Source organism: Scomber japonicus, chromosome 7 (genome assembly GCF_027409825.1).
Source record: "Scomber japonicus isolate fScoJap1 chromosome 7, fScoJap1.pri, whole genome shotgun sequence".
NCBI lineage: Eukaryota > Metazoa > Chordata > Actinopteri > Scombriformes > Scombridae > Scomber > Scomber japonicus.
Genome location: NC_070584.1, coordinates 4538517 through 4560964, shown reverse-complemented (window position 1 = coordinate 4560964; position 22448 = coordinate 4538517). Strand labels below are relative to the sequence as shown.

Sequence of the window (22448 nt, the reverse complement as noted above, 5' to 3'; positions counted from 1 at the left end):
TCGGATGCCTCCATCAATCATTATCTCTCATGGCAACAGGTGACACACAAGGTCTATAAATTACAGGGTGGAGCCATGATTTAGATAAACACACTGTTTTGAATAAGAAGTATTTAGTTGCATGTTTATGAGACCGCTGCAGTTTGAAACATTTTACTTTGACTTTTTTTCCCCTTATTTCTATCATCATTTGAGCACTCTGTGCATTACTCTGTTTTGTGTTTAGACCTGTCATAATAAATACTATTATTGGATGATACACTGTCTCAGAAATAATGGTGATAAACTATATTATTGCCACTTAAAGATCATTTTATACCACTGATAGAGTATAATGATAATAGTATAATAATGCAAAGGGGATGGGCACTACGCTTCTGTAAAAACACAGACTGCCACATTCAAACTAATATTTTATTTTATTATAAACACCATTTATTTTGCTATCACTTTTATGTAGTCATATTATTTTCTGTAAAATTGTGAAATTTTAGCATTTTTTAGGTAGAGTCTTCAAATAAGCCCATTTGAGTTTTCTAAGGTTATGTCCATGTATCATATGATAAGCCATATACAGACATGATGATGCTGATAATTATATTATTGTGAGATAAGTTGAGTTATTGACAGGCATGTTCAGCTTGAAACATTTTACTTTTACTTTTCTTTTGCTTGGTTCTATCTTTAATTTGAGCACTCTCTACATTACTGTGTGTTGTGATCTGAATCATGGGGCAACCCCTGCAGGTTACCAGACTACTGTCTGCTGTGAGTTTTGAAAGTCTGGCCATTAAAATCACCATGATAGAAAACCAACTGATGGTAACTAGCCAACTAATGTTTTTATACTCCACATATGTGGAACAAACTCCCAGAAGACAGCAGGTCTGCTCCAACTATCGGTTCTTTTCTGTTTGCAGCTGCTTTTTATTCAATCACAATTTTAGGGTTAATATCTCACACTGCACTGTAACGTTGAATTCTCCTGTTTTTATCTGTCCTTGCTTCATTTTATTTTCAATTTAATCATATTTAAATGTCTTTTTATTTTCACATTTTGTTTTTATATCTTATGTAAAGCATTTGGCTTGCCTTGCCTAATGACGTACATTAAATTCCAATTTAATTTCAGCTTTATTTTGAAAGATATCATGTTTCCTGCACTTAGCTGTAAATAGTCACTTTGCTGTTATCTTGGCGTGACCTCTCTCTCCAACCTGTTTGTCAAACTCAACCAAAACAACAACCGGCCCACACTGATTACTCTGCAGTCTGGATTCATCACACACACATGGCAGCGCTGCCCGTTGCCATGGAGACAATGCTGACACTGCTAGAGCAAAGGTGAAAAATGATGTGTGGTACGACTCGTGTTTCAAAACAAAGCAGACACAGATCTATGTCTACCTCATATTCATTTTAATAACCAATGAATGATGAAGTTAATATGGATATAGAGGAGTGTGTGGAGGTAAACGTAAACCACAGATAACACAGATGAGCACCACATCAACAACAGCTGGTAATGGAAACAGCTGGGAAAAAATGTATTACAAAAGCAATTGATGAGATATGTTAATCAGATTTCTTCTATGTACTCAGTGGTTATCAAAGTTTTTAATCACATTGCATTTGTGTATGGTGTATGGAACAAAGATACAGGATATCAACGACCTGAAGCTAAACATCACTGATGCCATTGCCACCATTGATGAGGCTCTGCTACAGCCAACATGGCAAGAAATTATGTGCTTCGTGCAACTAATGGTGCCCATATAAAGGAGTATTAAATGATTACATTTCCACAGATTTGTCTATTGATTTGCTTTTGTAATAAATGTTTAAATTTTAAAGAGACTTTATGGACACCCTGTATAAAAGTTGAGTCCGTTTATGATGTATTATCCTTGCTGCATTTATCTTAGGCGTGGTTCAAGGTTGAGAAACTATCTGAGCAATAAAGAGCCAGATTTTAACAAAGGGTCAAAGGGTTACATGGCCTGGATAGTTTCATTTCATGTTGCTCCCGCTATTCAAATAAAATAGATCTACAGTATAGATAATATTGTCCTTTCATTTGCAATGACGTAGCTGAGTGTGTGTGAGATGTCTTCATTGGATAAGGCAGCTGTGGACAGAAGGGTGTGGGAGTGAGTGGGGAGACAATAATCAATAGTCAACACCTTTGACCACCGTTATTATAAAACATAACATAAAAACTATTAATGTTAATGTTTATTAAGTATATCTATCCATCTATCTCATACTATTGGTAACACTTGGTAACTTACAGTACTTTGAAACTACTGATGTACACTAATCTTATACAGTACTGGTATAAGAGTTAATAATGTTATCAAATGTTACTTACCCTAAACAAACACTACTTGAGTACTCAGTCATAGAACAGATTTTCCCCATCTGACAAAAAACTGCTCATCTTTAAAATGTTACAAAAGATGCTTAAAGGAACATCTAACTGCTGTTTTGTAATTGTATTTCTCCATCTATCTATGTTTCATTTGTTTAACTCATTGTTGTCATGTATCATCTTATCATATCACTTTTATGTAGTCATATTCTTTTGTGTAAAATCGTGAAATTCTAACATTTTTTAGGTGGAGGCTTCAAATAAACCCATTTGAGTTGTCTGTCTTTCTGTCACTGCACTATATTATTTGTTCTTTGTCATTTTATGTGTAATTTTTAATTTGTGCAAAATAAACTAAACTTAAGTAAACTAAACTAAAGTAAACCAAAGTAAAGTAAAGTAAACTAAAACTAAACTAAACTTACCTAAAGTAAACTAAAGCTAAACTACACTAAGCTAAACCCAACTAATGTGTTTTTAGTGTTAAACTACAGGTTTTATGATAATATGTGTGGAGAATAAAAGTAAAGTAAAGTAAAGTAAAGTAAACTAAAGTAAAGTAAAGTAAAGTAAACTAAAGTAAACTAAAGTTAAAGCAAAGTAAACTAAAGTAAAGTAAACTAAAGTAAAGTAAACTAAAGTAAAGTAAACTAAAGTAAAAGCAAAGTAAACTAAAGTAAAGCAAAGTAAAGTTAAGTAAAGTAAAGAAAACTAAAGTAAAGTAAAGTAAAGTATAGTAAAGAAAACTAAAGTAAAGTAAAGTAAAGTGAAGTAAAGTAAAGAAAGTTAACTAAAGTAAAGTTAAGTAAAGCAAAGCAAAGCAAAGTAAAGTAAAGTAAAGTAAAGTAAAGTAAAGTAAAGTAAACTAAATTAAAGTAAAGTTAAGTAAATAAAACTAAAGTAAAGTAAAGTAAAATAAAGTAAAGCGAAGTAAAGTAAAGTAAAGTAAAGTAAAGTAAAGTAAAGTAAAGTAAAGTAAAGTAAAGTAAAGCAAAGCAAAGTAAAGTAAAGTAAAGTAAACTAAACTAAAGTAAACTAAACTAAACTAAAGTAAAGTAGACTAAAGTAAAGTAAAGTAAAGTAAACTAAAGTAGAGTAGACTAAAGTAAAGTAAAGTAAACTAAAGTAAAGTAGACTAAAGTAAAGTAGACTAAAGTAAAGTAAAGTAAAGTAAACTAAAGTAGAGTAGACTAAAGTAAAGTAAAGTAAACTAAAGTAAAGTAGACTAAAGTAAAGTAAAGTAAACTAAGGTAAAGTAAACTAAAGTAAAGAAAACTAAAGTAAAGTAAAGTAAAGTAAAGTAAAGCAAAGCAAAGCAAAGTAAAGTAAAGTAAACTAAACACACACACACACACACACTCTCCTGCTGCTTGAAAAACTCACTAGAGCACCAAATGTAGATTCATCCACAGCTGAAAATAGTCCTCAACAAATGCACTATTCTATCGTGTGTGCGTTATGTTTGATAAAAGTGACAGCAACCAGCTGGGTTTAGAAAACAAGTGAGCGTCTGTAGAAATGAAAATACACATTTGTGACATTTCTTTTCAACAGTTTACATCTTCAGCAGGAACTGGCGGGCTTGTGACTGAGAAACACAGACACAGCAGGGAAGTCGGAAAGTATTAACTCAGCTTTTAGTGACACGAGTGATCATATCCCATCCTTTCTTTACTGTACTATGTGTGTGTTTTTGTCTACGGTGCAGCACTTTAACTGCTAAGTGAAAAAATACTTGAGCGCGCTGGTGTGAGTTATGAAAAATAAATGGATTTTAAACTCTGACGTTATTCAATCTGTTATAGCTCCTCTCTCTCTGTATAAAACATTCCAGTAGCAGCTTCTCATTTTTAGCCTGTGGATCACCTCTTTCACTGGTTCAAATGACAAATATGGCAACTCATATCATCTGCTTTAATTAATGTCACTTCCAGTATCTCCAGTATTTTGATTAAGAAGCACGTGACAAACAAAGTGAGCTAAATTCAGCCTATAGGCGGTTTAATAAATTCATTTCTATATAATGCGATTTTCAGGCATATTTTATTCTATATCCTTTTTTCAAATGAAGACTGTGCCTTATTTGTACATTGCTTAACATAAAAGCATCTGTCAAATGATTAATGTAAATGTATGAGCTGTGTCATTTAAATAGAAATATGTATCAGATCAGACTCGGTATAGGCAGATATTCGTTATCCAAGGAACTGGATCAAGGATTTTCCTACATCTTATGCATAAAAGGAAATAATCTAGCATCTTTATTTAGCATAGAGCAGTTTCTCATTCCTCTATATGCCAGGTTATCTTGTGCTCAGCTTCCAAGATACAGAATACATATCAGGGCAGTGTGCAGAAAAACATTCCGCCTACCTGTTGTGAAATTCATATATCTGTGGCAGGTTACCAAACAGCACATCTCTCTTGTTCTCTAGGGACGGGGGGATGAGGTGGCTGAGCTCCGAGTTATCCAGCTCTGCAAAATAACCCTGTGGAAGAGGAGGAGGAGGAGGAGGGAGGGAGAGGGAAAGAAAAAAGAAGGCAAATAGAAAAATTAGCCATAAATAAACTGGCACAGGAGCGGCAAAAAACGCAACCTAGAGATCAATGCCTGCAGGTGATGAGAATGACAAATAGACTAATATACACTAACACACTGTGCTCTGTTTGATGTGATCAATATACTATACAATCAGAATCAATGCCTTCCTGATGGGAGTTCCACCACTAATCCAACAGAAAGTGGATGGGACATATTCAACCCAGGAGATCATATGAAGTTCACACACTGGTAGGAAGCTGCAAGTTGGATTTATGAGGAGAACAAATGCAGTGTTCTTTTCTACTGAATGGCAATCGATGTGGTTAATGAGCTCGGAGACGCACCAATAGTCATGGTAGCTATTGGATATCTGGATTGGAGACTATTCCCATGGAGAATGTGCCTGCAAATCCAATACATAGAGCTGTGTCAAGATCAGAAATCAAAGACAACACATTGAGTTCTCTTCTATCATCTGTAACATAACACAACATTTATTTAATGATTACCTAATGAGGAGGAACTAAAGTGCATCTTTTGACTAATAACTCCATATGGATGCATATCTAATGATCACTAATAAACGTGGCGTTGATTACACTGACTGTCTGTATTGGATTAAATTTAAAGATTAGCACTGTGCATCAGTATGAGGTACTGTATGACAGCTGTGAGAGCTCTTTAAAATGGGGATATATACAGTATATAGCTATAATTGGAGCATTTACAGATCAAATGTGCTTTCAACGTAAGTAATGGAGGACAAAATACACAGTGTGATGCTTAAATGAGTCTTCAGCAGTCTGGGCTAGTTAAGTACATTAGGAAGGGATCTTCTGATTTCTGGCCTGGAGATAGCTCTTTGTACTGGGTTTGATCATTTCAGCAGTTTCACTCTTAGTTTAGGTACCTTACTCTTGTTTTGAAGCACACTTAAAAAATGTGAACTCGTCGGGGGAAGAAACTCAGCCTGTGAGTGACTATGTATGATGTCTTCTGTGGGTCTAAGAGAATTACACCAGTGACATAACCTGAGTAATCTCAGTCTGGGTTTGAAGACACAGAAAGCCTGTGATACAAACTAAGTGGATGAAGTTTGAAAGACGTGGGCGTTGGCAGGGAGGGTCTGACAAAAATACACCATCCATTTGCATTATGGGAAGTGTGGGAAACAATATTTTTGGACCCCTAATATGGACCTAAAGTCAAGATATCTCAGCTTCTGTTGCTTCAGTTTTGCCCATTCTTTAATTCAATCGGTTTTGAGTCCCTTAGTTACAATGTAGCTATTCTGTTAAAAGTAACTATCTTGTATTCAAAATGGTACTTATGTAAAAGTAAATAAATAGTATCAGGAAAATGCAGGTGATTCAATCAGAAATGGACAGCTGAGACACATTGCCGTTCACACCTGTCTCTATTATGTATCTAGAGCTGATCACTTGCATCCAGATTCCTATGTCACCACTTCTGCTAGAAGCTCAAAGGTCCCCACGCACAGTTATTTAGCAAGTCAGACAAGCGCCAGACTTGTTTATGGTACGGGCTAAAAAGAACTAATACACATAACCGGGTTAACCAAACCACCACTGACACCCTTTATCCAAATCAACCACCACGTCCTACATTGATGACATATTTTTCTGTTAGGTCCTTTATGGTCACAAATGAGGACACTTTACTACACTACAGAAGATAAGTGGTCAAGTGGTTGGTGGTCATTTACTTGTGATCGGACCACCTGAGACCCATGCTAATGCCAGGTATAAACAGGGTCTCTGAGAGGTAAAAGTACTCATTATGAATAATAGTCTATAGAAGATTCTACATAGGTTCTGTGTCATATTTTTGCTTTATTATTACTGATGCATTCATGTAAACAGATTTTTCAGTGCTGTAGCTAATAGAAGATGGAGCTAATTTTGCTTACTTCATATATTGGGTAGTTCATTATATACCACTGCATTATATTATTAACATATCATTCATATTGTGTAGGCTGCACATAGTGGAGTAGAATTAAAAAGTGTAAATTCTCAATTACAGATACTTGAAGTTAGTCTTTAGTGCAAAATGTTACTTTGATCATTAGTTAGAACATCTCTTTCTAACTATTAATATAGAAACATGGAGTGTTACCTGAACCAATATATTTAGGATGGAATAGATTGGATAGAATTTTTGTAGCACACAGTAAAGAGTTCATCAGTACACCGGAAAACTGTGCGAACAACCACAGCAAATACCTGAATGCAGTCCATATGGTTACTCAATGAATTGTGATGATTCATTACCTGTCTGATAGTGTGTAACTAAGTGACAATGCCCGAAAGCAATAAAATAATCTAAGCTGTAACAAGATGTACCAATAGCAAATATCAAAGATTATTTGGTTTATTTCTCAAGCTCCAGAGTAATCCAATTTAACAGTACAAGATTGCATCTATTTTGGCTGTAAGTGAGCCATCACACGTAGTGAAATGGTTGACAAAATCCTTTAGGAAGAGATATACTGTACCTCCATAATGCTTTGCAGCTCCTCCACATATAGCCTCTCGGTTTCAATCAGCTCAGTCATTATGTGTCTGCGGAAAAAAAAAAAACATTCATTTATTCATTCCCCCAGTGTTTTTGTACTCAGTTTGAGGGAGTCTGATGGAAAGTCTAATGTTGTCCTTTTGAACCCACTAACAGGCTAATGACAACAACATAAAAACACCTATAATGGCTTTTCAATCTTGGTTCGGCAATAATGCAACCCTCATTGAAAAGAAAGTGATTTGTGGGTGTTTTGGACGAACAGTGAGATCAGACTTCATCAGGATTTGTCTCCCAATGGACTAATGTGGTCCTATTACAGAAGAACAAGAGAGACTTGGGTACTTTACTGTGGATAGAGAGGTAGTAACATTACTTCCTTGTTTTTTTGTGGCAGCCACATGCATCAGACTCATTTATTGTCTACAGTCACCATCACCAATAGAACACAACCAAAAACACGATAAAAACAGGGTACAGGACTATTAGAAAGAAGTTAACAGTCTATGTTCACCAATACTTCCATCTTCATGTTCAATTAGCGCAACTTCCATGATCAATCATCAAGAAACCGAACAGTCACATCTAACTTTCTTGACTTGCTTAATCAATTCTGTGGGATTACTTCTGCTCAGAGGCAGTCAACCTTTGTGCCTCTATAGATTGCAATGTCGGCCTGTTGGTCGGTCCACAATGGATAAAGACATTCATGGTGCCCTGATTATAAATCTTAATCCCTCTGATGATGCCCTCACTCTTCTTCTATCTGTGGCTTGAAACAAAATGTCTCAGCAAGTTTTTGCCACAAGATTTGATGCAAACATTCATGTTCTCCCCAGAATCAATCCTAATCACTTCGGTGAAACCATAAACAAGGCGAGTCTCACACATTGATTGTGAGGCTCTGGAAATTGACACATTCTTTCACGTCAAACATCCACATGAGTATTGAGCCGACATCAGGTTTCACATTGTATAATGAGGTTTAATCATCCAAATCCAAATTGTGATGTCTTGTAAGGCTGATTCATTTACTTAAATTGTTCGTCTAGGTTTGACCAGTCGCCTGCAACCTAGGACCATGTTAGGCTGCAATGTTTTTATGAATATAATTTCAAATATTGAAACTTCTGACATTCATTCCCTGCCCTGATCCACCGAGTTAGAAAGTGTTCTTGATGCATTCCTGGTTTTCGTAGCAACCTCAATCTAAGTATTCTAGACTAGTGCAGGTGGTTGATTCTTGACTTAATCCAACAGGTTAGGTGATGTAGAAATGCTGGAAAAATCTAGTTTTGAGGTTTAACATGAAAACTCATTCTTGACTTTGGACACAGTATTTTGACACAATAAACAATCTTAACTGAAGCTCAAATAATGAGCGTTTTCAACCACATGGAATCCCCCAACAATTGAAGCATTTAAAGCTCAGGAAAGGTTAAATTTGATTGTTTGTTTTGGTCAAATTAGTAAGGCCTTTGTGTTTCTATGGTTCATATTCATAAATGAATGAGTGCATATTTAAATGACCAAAAAAGCAGAATCAGCACCAAAGCTTCAGTTTATACAATTCATACGTTTAGAAATTTATATTGATCCAGGAGTCCATGTACCAACACAGTTGCATCTTTAATGTTAAAACCAATCTCTGATTCGTACTGGCGAATCGTTATGCCCCTAACGTTCAGACACCACAAGCATTCCAGGTGTCTCTCTAGTTGTTGCTACAGATCTATGCTGCTGCTGCCAAACCTTCAGCAACCTTCAGCAAACTGTAAGTGAAGCACTTCTCTCTAACTTTGTTATAATGAAGAATGTGCACAAGTACAGGGACACAATGGGCTAGTCTTGTGTGCTCCTTGGTGTGTACAGCTGCACTGTTAGAAAGCGCTCCTAACGTAAGTGCTGGTGCTGATTTGTATAATTTCACCGATGCTCTCATGCACACAGACACACTTATCCTTCTAATGAGACTCATGGACAACATACAGCTATAATTGGGTTTACTGCACATGATGTGTGTATCAGCTGATGCAATTCTGAGGACATTCTATATTCTGCATAACATGACATGTTAACTGAATGTTCCTTGACGTCGAAAACAGTTTGAAGTAAATAAATAGTTAGATGAACCCTTTAGTATATTACTGCATTTGATCCAGGGCTGGGTATTGAACATATTTCGGACACCCGACTGAAATGTGTCTTGCAGCATTGAGTACAGATACAAATCAAGTATTCAAAGTTATTCTATTTATTTGATCACATTAGAGATGCAATGATAAGTCGATGGAACAAATAACTGATTAATCAAGAAAATTACATGTAATTTATGTAATTCATGAAATAAGAAAAAACACATGTTTCTACACACAAATACAAAGTAGACTTCATAAGCAATGTAATGCTCCCTTACTCAATTTTACACACTTAAGCTGCTACAGCTTTACTGGATCTGACATGACCAGGAATTTGGTGTGGCTAATGTTAGCTAGTATTAGCAAACATACAGATACAGTAGATTTTTCTGACCTTACTGAACTGCTTTTCTGACATTGTGGCTCCTTTTTATTTGTAAAACACCACGTTTCAGCAATTACCTCTATCCTGTAATTGCCAATTTTAGACTTTTACAGTATTTTATTAAATGACAGTTTCATCATTGTTCAAGTCTGTCTTAAAACAACAGCCAACAGTCTAGAGCCCTAATAAACAAAAAAAGTCCATATTTCCAGTCCATATACTGACAATTAGAAGATCCCTGCATAATACACTTACAATGGAAGTTCTGTGTAAAAATTTATTTAAAAGTTGATCTGAAACTAAGCTTTAGCCGTCCAAATGAGTCAAATCAAGTTTCAACATAAGTGGTTATAGTGCCAAAGTTCCTCTTTTTGTTACTATACTTCAAAACAATACTACAAAAAGGGAATTATATGCTAAAAATTGCAGATGTGTCAGATTTCACTTGATATGACTAACTCAGACTGCTGAAGCCTCATGTAAGCATCACACCTTTTAAATGCATTTTTGCACTTAATGTGGATATCAAAAGCACATTGGAAGGGGATACGGACAGGAAGAATGATTACAGCTGTCCTATACACTAACTACTACAGTATAGACAACATATACAGTAAGATGTGACATGTTTAGCTTCTTTTTTTAATGAAATCACCTTTGTGTTATTACAGTAGTACATAAATTCAGGTATAGTATCATTAGAATTTCTGATCATACCTGGGCTGGCTCTCACATGATAGTAATATGTGGGCTATGTTTTAGCATATGATCCGTGTTCAGGTCATATTATTGACTCTCAAGCTTCAACAATCCTAATGATTCAACAATAGTGACATCAGCTTTTATTGAAGTTATTAAATTTAAGTGCTAGAGCAAACTGAATGCCATTTGGGTGTAACTGAGTTCTAATTGTTTCCTGTTGTGGAATAAGCTGTTGCTTTACTGAGTTTTCAGTCTGTGAGCAGCGGGCAGCGGTTAATAATGTCTGTCTGTCTGGAGTCAGGATACATATCAGTGATTAGGATGGATGTTTATCTATTATCCATGTACTGTAATGAGTCACATAATGTTGTTTTTGTCCTGGTGGTGTGGCATCAAAACACTATGACGAACAGCTTTGTATTTATTATAATAATGTTATTTAAAAATGAGCTGAAATTAGAAAATAAACAGGCTGATACTACATCAGTTTAGACATGCAGTGCTTATTTTATATTCATCAGGTAGAAACTAAATCCACTTTAAATCAATGTTCATGTTGCTCAGCCTAGGCATATTTCCTAAAACGGTAATCCATCCTGCTGTAATAATACTCCCTTCACTCTATTAAACATTCATTCATCTTAACCTGAAGTATCTGTCTCATGCACACAATAGGCACATTGATACAGAGACACTAATAGAGGAGGGGGCTGGGATGTAGAAAAGGTTTCCCCCCCTGCATAGGTATATCCAAATATGCAGTATCTATAGGACACACCCGCTTGGTTAGGTTTAGGCATGAGGAGGGGGGATGGTTGGGGGTGAGAGGTTGTGTAGTTAGGTTGGGATGATCAGGCTGTAAGACTGCAGCTAGATCCTTCTCCTGCTGCCCCTCCCTCTCCATTCACACGCACACACCCACTAAAACTGTCTCTCTCTTTCCAGCACGCTCACACTGGGACCTTCAAAGCAATCATGGTTAAAACTCTCTACAGCAGCTGAACTGAACTACTGAATCTGTCTAGGGAGGGGGGGGAAAAAAAGAAGAAAATCTGATAAAGAAACCCGAGATGGTGTGAGAGAGAAAGAGAGAGTTAAAAAAAAAAAAAAAAAAGAAGTGTTTGAAAGAGCGAGGCAGAAGCGGTGAGTTTCAGAGGTAGACAAGGAGAGATTGAGTTTACAGGAGCTGAGCTGAGCAGAGGAGAAGGGTTTAACTGTACTTCCTCACTCATGGATTGGACTCGCAAACAGCCTGGTAAGTCAGGAACTCTCTCTCTCTCTCTCTCTCTCTGTGTGTGTGTGTGTGTGTGTGTTTTTGCTTCTGAAGGGTGTTGTTTTAAATGTCCAGTCTTTGAGAGAAAGGTATCAGCTTACAGACAGAGAGGTGTGTGTGTGTGTGTGTGTGTGTGTGTGTGTGTGTGTGTGTGTGTGTGTGTGCGCGCGCGTGTGTGTGTGTGTGTGTGTGTGTGTGTGTGTGTGTGTGTGTGTGTGTGTGTGTGTGTGTGTGTGTGTGTGTGTGTGTGTGTGTGTGTGTGTTTTGGAGGAGGGGGCACAGTGGATGTGTCAAGATGATGAGGTCAGACAAGTAAATAGTCTCAGAAACAATCTAATACAATCTAAATCCAAAAATATGTCTTTAGTTTCTATGTTAGAGGTTTACATGTGGGTTTGGATGCTTTTATTCTGAAATCTTTACACCCCCCCCCCCAAAAAAAACAACAACTTTAAAAACAGTCCAACAGATGTTAGCTAAAGTTTATCATGAGCTGGCAGCAGCAGCACAAGATGTAACAGGTGTCTGATACAGCTAAACTCTTTAACATTAAATATTACATTTTATATCAACTATATCTAAAAATTAAGGGAATTATATAAAATGTTGATTCAGGCATCCTGTTGTGAGCTCTATTAGCTTCCACAAATCAGTGCTGCTAAAACTCAGACACCTAAATAGCTACAAAATAGTGGGAACACACTTCAAAAAGTATGAAGTTAAAGTAGATTAAGTAAACATCCTGTATGGAAGGCAAAGTGACTCACGTGAAGTGCAACACATGCAGTGTCAGTACTTAAAATGTGATGAGTCTTCCATTCTCCTTTTCCTCTTTTTTTTCCCTCCCACAGTCTGGATATCTAAAGCCACACACAGACCACTATGTATGTTGGAATCCATCTTTATGTCATATAACCAGTTTCTGTCTAAATCACTGACTGCACATGTGTTAACACGTGTAACCCATAGCAACCCGCCATTTATTTCATTTACAACTTTGGCTCAAGGCTGAAACTTCCTTGCTTGCTTTTTCCCCCACAAAACTGGCTCCTCTGGGGAGTTGTAGTGACCCCTAACACCATGCTTTTTGTAGACCCACAGAGACTTGTGTCTATCTTTGGAGAGAACCATCATTCCAACCAAAGATGGATGAATAATAAACTACTTATTTGTCTTTGTTTTACATTTTCAACTAAAACTAACCATAAAATACCTTATGAATAGCTTATGAAAGCCTCCGACTGCTGTGGAAAACGCTTTTCTATTAAAGGCTGGTTTATTTAAATGCACCAGTAACTATTCATTTATAAACTCATATGTTTATACTATAAAACTTTTCAATTTACATTTTTGAAACATAATCAAAACACAAATATTACAGTGTGTCAGGTTAATGGTTAATGGTTAATGGTTAATGGTCTGGTAATGATTTTATAAACTGAACTGTACATGTATATTAACTCTAACTGGTTTCAGGTTAGGCTGAGTTTCAATTAAACCTTTTAAAAGAACACAGTAACTTTTACATATTTGATAAAGTGTGTAGCCATATGCTCACTCGAGTCCTAAAAACTCTTCATCAGAGCTCACTGTCCTCAGACTCTGTGTCAGTCCCAGAGTCAAACAAAGCATCATCCTCTGTTCCATCCAGTGGGAAAACATTAAAGTTAGGGAATCTTTTATTCTTCAGATCTGTGCTCATACTGTGTGTCAATATAACTTACTCATCTGTGTGCTTTTGCATACCATGCTTCAACATCTGCCGCGGTCTTGAACTAGTGTCTCAAAATACTTCTGATCAACACATTAGCACATCAGCACCCACCTGTGAACCAACCTGGTTTTAGTTTTTAATTTCCCGAACAACATACAACATTAATGGGTCATTAATAGTAATAGACACAGCTGGAGTGTGCAGAGCGTGCTTGACACCACTGTTTATAGGTCATACGCATGGATGCTCACATCGTTATCTTTATAGTTATTGCTATTGTTATTGTTCTTAGTGTTGATCCAATCTCTCTATATATTTTACCGTTGTGTATAAGACGCACCCCACTTTTAAATGAAAAAAAAAACACATTTAAGGCGCGTCTTATACACCGGTTTTATGATAACGTTCATTAGTCATTAATACATGTTTGATTAATCCTTAATGAAAAGTGTATTATATTTATTCATAGCGAAAAAAGTAATTTACAATCACTATTTTATGGTCCAGGAGAATATTTTAGCGAATAGAAAGAATACAGCACAATGATGAATGCTGGTTTTTGAATTTTGTAATAAAAACAAGTTTGGACATCAGCTGCACAAAAAGTAACACAAATTCTGTGTTATATTTCCATTTTTGTATAGGTGTTTTTACAGCTCTCAAAAAATGACCCTGAACAGAATGTAAAGGCTAACACACTTTGATGACATGAACATGATTAAGGAATTGTAATCAGGAATTGATAAGAACCAGAATCCAAAAGGATCATCACATGCATGAATGAATGGAAATGCACTCAAGCATTACAAATATCGACATGGCAAAACTGCCTCCCCCATTTCCTGTTGGGGGTGGGGATATTTTACCAATTATTATTTTAGCTCCAGGTTAAGAGTAGTAGGTACTAGGAGTGGTTAACATTTGTCATGATTTGTATTGCTGTTACTGCACCCTAAAGGCCTATTTCACAGAAAAAAGGTAGGCAGTAAGACTCTTATTTTGTTAAGTTTTACAGCCGTGTGGGGTTAATTTCTAAAACTTGCAAAATATTGTACAGGATATTATGCAGTATAATGGTATATTCTATTATTTTATTTTATTTTATGTGGAGGCAGGATGTCATACATGCTTGTATGTGCAGACATGGTTTTATAAAGTGTTACATACTGCAAATTCACTGCTTTCATCCAGCAAGTTTAGCTGAGTGCACTAAATTTAAAACCATTCTGTAGTATAGTATAGGAGACGGTTCAGCTGAGCTCTCTTTCACTTTTTCTTTCAAAGCGGTTTGGATAATGTCACCTATAACTGTCAGCTTGTTTCCAGTGTGCTTGATCGCATGACTTGATAGTGTTTGCGATAATGATGCTGAGCTGTCCTCAGGGTGTGAGAACTGACTTTGGTGAATGCACAGTTAACAGAGAGCAAAGTGGAATGATCCTTTAAAAATACTATGATTCATATGAAAAAAAAATGCAGTGATTCCTGTGGTGTTAGGGTTGACAAGATGTACTGTAGAGTGGAACTGTAGACACACTTAATCAAGGTGCCTCAGAGCAGTTAGCAGATTATACAGTAAATTCAGTGAATAAATATGTGTAACCGCGGCCTAAATAACAGAAATATTCAACATTCCTGTAATATTTCACCCCAGTGAACAGTACCATTCAATATGTAGTGAACTGACACTGTGTTCCACTGCAGTCACACTATAGTAAAGGAACACTAGTGGATAACACATGTGGTCTGTTTTCTGTGCTCCAGCCCACAGTGGAGAAGTTTCCTCTGTAAACATTAATTTACCGTTAAAACTGCTCATTTATAGAAGCAGGTCACATGAAGTATGAGTCAGACTATATTGGCTATGTGCTTCCTGGCAGCTTACACAATTCAAAATCAACTTCCTGTAATTTAAACTTTGTAAGAGGATCTCATCTGCATTGTCTGTTGTGTTGCAGGAACAACAGTAAAGGTTTTGGTACTGTGGGCTTTTCAAGCAGTAGGTGTTGCTCGGTGTCATGTATCAACACCCAAGCACTGATGTGATCAATGAATGCGGCTGCGATTACATTCTCGCTCTGCTGAATCACACTGCTGTTGTTTGGAAAGTTGTCTCACATTCTTAGATGCCCCCGCTTTTAATTATTTGCTAGCTGCTGGCTTCCCATGCTGCTGTTCTCTGATGGACAACTGAAAGTAAAAAGAAGAAAAACAAAGTAGTAGTCTGAAAACTACTGAACTACATTCCAAATAGGGCTCCCTGACCTTTGACCTTTGACCTAGAAGCTTCACACAGTCTTATAAGTCATGACGCTCTACACCGCAGACTAAACGCTCACTTCTTCATTTTACAGCATCACAGACAAACATAATGACATATTTAAATTTGATTTAGGAAATGAAAAACATGTGTTGAAACGTATTAAAAGTACTCGTTATGCAACGGGACGGCCACTGTCCGTGTTGTATAATAATATGTGATTTCAACCACCTTCCACTGTTTAAGCTATTACAATTAGTATTTTTAGGTTCATAATGTGAGTAAATAGTACGGTACGGTTCATCAGCGCTACATTAGCTTCCATTGTATCTGTGTATATGAGTTTTAATTTTACTATAGAGTCACTATGTGCAGTAAATATTGGACAGGTTTTAACACACATCTTTGGAGTGTATCTATATTGTATAGATGTAACATGATGGCATCAGGTTGCATTATTTACTACCTTAACCACCTCACTATATATTTCCTCATAGATATAAAGCCACAAGTTTCCCTCAAAGTGAAGCAGGCAGCAAAGTCCCAGTGTGTGTGGGTTGTGACCACTGAATTTAACTACGTGTCTTTTATTGATTCAGAAGTATAGACGGACTATATCACAACATTCAATCTGATGTTCGTTTAATCTCAAGTATAGACTGGCTGGAATCACCCATATCTGTTCAGTTAGAGCAGCTAATGTGTTATAATAATAGGCAGCTTCTGAATACATTTTAATTACTATTTTTAATTATCTGGCCTGAAACATTGGTCTAACTCCATACTCATTTACTCTTCTCTCTGTTTTTCTCATTTTTGATGAAATAGAGGGTGAACGCAGTAGACAAGACTTGGTAGATTAAAGCTATAGATGTTTATCTGGACATCCTACCTTAAGTAAAGAAGAAACGGAAAGGACCTTCTCTGTGGTAGAAGGTTTCCACTTTAAAAAACAACAGCAGAAAGTGTTTCTGAAACTCTTATTTTGTCAAGTCGTATTTGATAATGTTAAATGGTCTTCTATGACAACTTGAAGGGTCCCGATGTACAAAGCCTGCACAGTGGATCCTGTCGTGGTCACAAGACCCCTGTATTTGGACTCTGGGCCATGTGTTGTCAGAGCTCTCTATTGTCGGTTGACCCCAGCGTTCAGTCAAAATATGCTGCTGTGGAAATATGCGTTCTGCCTATTGTGTGGCAGCGCTGCACAGATGTCAGCAGCTTCTCTACTCTCGGGGGCTCCGCTGGGCTAAAGCCCCTCTATTATGATGCTTTTTGCTGGGTCGGCACTTACATTCACTGAATTCTCCACAGAGTTAAAGGCAGTTCGCCAACATGGTGGACAGGCTGTTTTGAGTGTTTACAGTAAACAATGTGTAATTTTTTTGTGTGTTTGGAGGGGTTTATATCAAGCATGTGTATTCATTAATCTTGTTTCACAAGAAAAGAAACGTAGCCTCCGACTGAACTCCACTTCCTTCTGTTATTTCCTCTCAGTCTCTCTTCTGTCTGCCTGTCTGACGCTATGCATAATTATTGCCTGCACTGTGAGTGACAGGTTGGCAACAGTTGGTTAAATAACACAACCATGACTGACTGACTAATGGTACAGTATGACGTGAGTTAATATGGGCTACTAAATGCCTCAATTTCATTTGGGATTAATAAAGTATATATCTATCTATCTATCTACTAATTGACCCTCTAAGGACTAAGATAAGTACATTTTGTTTTAAGTCTGTTTTTCACAAATGAAAATTAGCATTAGTATTATCACGGTTAACCATAGACTGTCAATGCAACGTGTTAACCAAGCTAGCAACTAGTGTTAGGGTGAACTTCCCTGCCTATCGAAGTCAGAGGCCTTTGTATTATTGGCCGTCGCCTTTGTTGGAAACTCCAATAGATGATGTTGACGGAGCCTATACTGTAAGTGTTGCAGGAACTTTGACTTTCTTCACAGTTGTTTTACTTCTCCTTGTACCTTGGAAGTTGAAGTTGTGCCTGAAAGCTCCACCCTGTTTCTACAGAATACCAATGTAGCAGCCACTCCTTAACAGAGTGTTGCATTATGAGTTGAGTTGTCTTGCAGTCAGTTAGCCCTAAAATTGTTCAGTCAGTCCAGTTTAACCTGCGAGAGTTTCTGAAGGCTCGTGATTTTTCTGCCGCAGGGGGAAAAGATTTATGACAAGTGAAAACGAGTCTAGAGTATTTTGCGACAGCTTTACTGCCAAGACAGAATCAGTCAAGCTGCCAAATATCACCGTCACAGATGATAAGAGATACAGGCAGTCTTGACTAACTCATTTATGCAGTAAAGTCAGTGGTGTTGCAGCTCTGGCGTGTACCTAGTGACCCTGTGTATCATGTCGACTTCTCTACACCGAGTATATAAGAAGTTGTAAACAATGCATCTGTGTCTTTTCAAAAGCGTCTGGGACTGTGGCCCAGAAAAGCCAAACTCGCTTTGTCTAAACACAACCAGTGAGTCCCCTGCGGCTCTCCGGATCCCGCAATCTACCCTGCATCAGTCAACAAAGGTTACGAAATATAGCACATACCGGTGCTTGCATTTGTCCCTGCCGTGCATCATTTAGGAAAGCAAAACCTTTACAAGCCTGCATGTTGTGATCTGCAGTGAATTCTGAAAAAAAAAGTATAAGTAACCTGGTCCGGGAATTTAAGTGAATAATAGTACTCACGCTAATCTAATGTATCAGGAGTCTTGCCCCAGTTTCTATGTGGTATTTAGTCTTTGCTGGTTGTATACAGTACACATCGCATTATAAACTTTAAAACGTCTAGTCTCATTTGGGGAGGAGGCCTTAAGGTTCTGTGAAGGAAGCAGCCCCAGACATAGAGACACTGCTGCTATTTATACTATAGAAGTTGTTTCATTTCATCACTAATTGTATCTAAACACAGATAAGTCTATAAATGCTGGTATAGTCACTTTTTCACCTTCGTCTGATGAAGACTGTGTTTGTGTAAAACGTCATCAATAATGAATTCAAATATTAATAAAGTGATATCAAAATCATTGTAGAATTGTAGGAATATTATTAACATATACTATAAATACCATAGTGACATTATACAGATACAGAAGTAGTGAAACTAAACACACTAACTTCCTTATTATATTCTAAAAATATTCTATAAATATTATATTCTGATAATAAGTGAGAGAAAAGCAAAATCATTCCAGGAGGTTTTTTTTTTTTTTTTTGTCCAACTTCAGCTTCCCATGACGATGTAAAGGATAAGCAGCTATAGCTAACAGATGAATTGACTGATTAATATGTCAATATTTTGACTGATGATTAAATTTGGTCTATAAAAATCTCCCCTGAGTTTTCTCCCAGAGCCTTGGACTGTACAACCCACAGTCCAACCCTGCCCCCCCAAAAAAAATATGTATAATGTATAATGTATAATATAAACCAAAGAAAAGCAGCAAATCCTCGTGTGTGACTGAATGAATGAATGGCATAAGGAATAATGAATTAATCAGCAAAATAATAGGCAATGAATGTGACAAATTTCAGGATAAATGTGTATCCCCTATGCAAAATCTTGTCTTTATCACTCTGATCTTAGTCGTTTCTCTCTTTTTCAGGAGCCATGCTTTACAACATGTTGATGATACTGTAACCACAGAAGAAGAGGGATACAGAAGCAGAGGAGAGGGGCAACACCAATCGGGAGTTCTTGGGGTAGAAGAAGGGTCATGGTGATTTTGTTTTACCTGGAGGCACACTGTGGACATTTCCTGTAGGTGTTTTCAGCCTGATCACTATGTTGGAGCAAAGCATTTGCTTCATACAACGCAGGGAGATCAGTCAAAAAGCACCCAGACTGCTGAAGAGCCATACAAAGGCCTTCTGGACTTGACAACATCAGATAGAGAGCCAGTTGCTAGGGTAGAAGAAGGAGGTCAAGAAGATACACATGAGGCGAGGTAGACGATAGAAGATAAAGTCCAGGAGAGATGATAAGGAAGATGACTAGGTAAATGAAAGGAGTGCTAGAGGCAAGGGTCAAAGGAAAATCAAGCTTAAGAGAGAAAGGAGGTAGAGATGAAATAACACATTCTTCTATCAGAAAAGGAGGAGATAGGAAAGACAGAGGAACATACAGCTCCAGGAGAGTAGTCTTTTAAAACAGAGTCAGAGGACAGGTACTGACTGTATTCAGAGGTCAGGAGGAATCAGCAGTAGTCGCGATGTTCATGAATTTCCGTCGTATCCATAAGTGCCAGTGCATACAGCTGCTGACCACAGGCCTGGTGCTGTGTATGGTGATGGTCTGCTGGGAGGAGCTGGACCACCACGTCGTCAGTCACATGAGATCCTATACGTACCGCTACTTGGTCAACAGTTATGATTTTGTGAATTCGTCCTTTTCCGTCAACTCCAACCATCACAATAGAGATGATGATATAAATGGTGGATTTGCGAACTATCCATATCTCATCAACCACCGAGGTAAATGTAGAAGCGGTAATCAAGATGGAGAAAACTGGGATGAAGTCCTTCTGCTACTGTTCATAAAATCATCTCCAGAGAACTTTGAGCGGCGCCAGGCCATTAGGGATACGTGGGGCAACGAGAGCTATGTTTGGCATGAACTGGGAGCAAGCGTGAGGGTGGTGTTCGCTCTTGGTGTACATCAGGATGTTGGAGAAAGATTCAGGGTGCAGAAAGCACTACTGGAGGAGGACCAGACCTATGGAGACCTGATCCAACAGGACTTTTTGGACACCTTCCACAACCTGACTACCAAACTGATACTGCAGTTCCACTGGGGCCACCACTACTGCCCTAAGGCGCACTTCCTCATGACTGCGGACGACGACATCTTCGTCCACATGCCGAACTTGGTGAAGTACTTGCAGCAGCTCCTGAGTAGCCAATCAGGGGCTAAAGACCTGTGGGTGGGCCACGTACACAAGGGAGCCCCTCCGATTCGCCGTAAAGACAGTAAATACCATGTTCCTTATGAACTATACCCCTGGCCCGCTTACCCAGACTACACTGCTGGTGCGGGGTATGTGGTCTCGGGGGATGTGGCTGCTAAGATCTACCATGCAACTCTGGCACTGAACTCCTCCATGTATATAGATGATGTCTTCATGGGGATTTGTGCCAAAGCCATGGGAGTCTCTCCCCAGGAGCATGTATACTTTTCAGGGGAGGGTAAGGCTCCGTACCACCAATGTATCTATGAACACATGATCACATCACACGGGCATGCCATAGATATTCGCTCTCTATGGCAGGAAGCAACAAACCCTACAGTATATAACCACTCCAGAGGATTTATAGGTAATCTGTACTGCACAGCAGTGAGAGTGATGCTTCTATGTCTGCCGTATTACCAGAACACTTATCCCTGTATTGCTGCTTTTACATAAGTATTTGGAATGCCAAATACCGAATGATTACTGTATTACTGAAACAAATACCATGTTTTCTCTTTTATGTACTGTCTCGCTGTTTGCTGCCTAAAATATGTTTTGGCTTTATCGTAATAAAAATCAAAGCTGTTCTGTGAAACACAAAGATGCATTTAGTTGTTCTTCAGTCATCAGCAGGTTCAGTTTTCACTTTGTTAGGGCTAAAGAAAGAAAAGATAAGCTAAACCTAGCTTACCCCAGTTCTATTTACACAAGTGCCCTTTGTCTCTGTGTACACACATTCACAGAGCTCCAAACTGTCAAAGTGTTAAAATTCTGAAGGGGTTTAGCTCTGTCTGGAGAATCTGACGTAACTTCTAAATTAGCTATTAAATATTATGAATTCTAGTGTCACTGAGGCAGCGGATACTTCATTTCATGCCCTGTATACATGAAATATTAAGCTAAATACAGCTGGGAATTGTTCAAATCTGAACACAAGCGTAACACATGATTGCTATTGTATGTAAGGTAGTTATATTCTGCTAGATAACACAGTTTTGCACCAGCTCTGTGCTCCAATTCATTTATTCTTTCATTAATGTTCAAGTGAGACAATAATCTTACAGACTTTTACCCTTTAACAGTCAGTTCTAAAAAGTGATTATTACTTATTTATTTATTTACTTATTACCTTATTTGAGACAGTATGGTGGAATCATCATTCAGGCTTGCCAAGCTATATTCAATGATAAGCATAAAGCATTGCAATTCTATCCGTCTAAAACTATTTTATGATCCTATATCAACAAAAGTGAATCATTTATAACAGTGTGCAAATAAAGCACACAGAGCAGTAAAAAGGCGGCCACAAAAAACCTTACACATGTACCATGTTCTTGCTGCTGTAAATGTGTCAACTCAACAGACAAGAACATCAAATGTAAAAGCTGGGTTTACATTATCATGAGTCTTAGCATTATCATGAGTCTTAGCATTATCATGAGTCTTAATACCTGCTTTCCAGGGTCTTTTTAGCACAGGCAATACAGAGTGGACCAAACTGAACAGGAATCATGTAAGGTCATATAAGGAATCAGGGTAAAACATTTGTAAATACCACCGGA

At 37.5% G+C, this 22448-nt stretch overlaps 2 protein-coding genes across 2 annotated transcripts in view; one reads left to right on the top strand and one right to left on the bottom strand.

Annotated features, from left to right (window-relative positions):
* The window catches only part of mcf2l2 (MCF.2 cell line derived transforming sequence-like 2), a 128904-nt gene that overhangs the window by 61109 nt on the left and 45347 nt on the right, over positions 1-22448 (bottom strand). The window contains exons 16-17 of the mRNA XM_053322313.1: positions 7432-7498; positions 4745-4860 (exon numbers count right to left, since the gene is read on the bottom strand). Coding sequence (XP_053178288.1) covers positions 4745-4860; positions 7432-7498 — 183 coding nt within the window. The remainder of the gene's footprint in view (positions 1-4744; positions 4861-7431; positions 7499-22448) is intronic.
* LOC128361273 (lactosylceramide 1,3-N-acetyl-beta-D-glucosaminyltransferase A-like) lies at positions 11719-21430 on the top strand. The gene is made up of 2 exons (XM_053321661.1): positions 11719-11931; positions 19543-21430. Exon 2 carries the CDS (start codon positions 20149-20151, stop codon positions 21337-21339), a length of 1191 nt encoding a protein of 396 aa, XP_053177636.1. The 5' UTR covers positions 11719-11931; positions 19543-20148; the 3' UTR covers positions 21340-21430.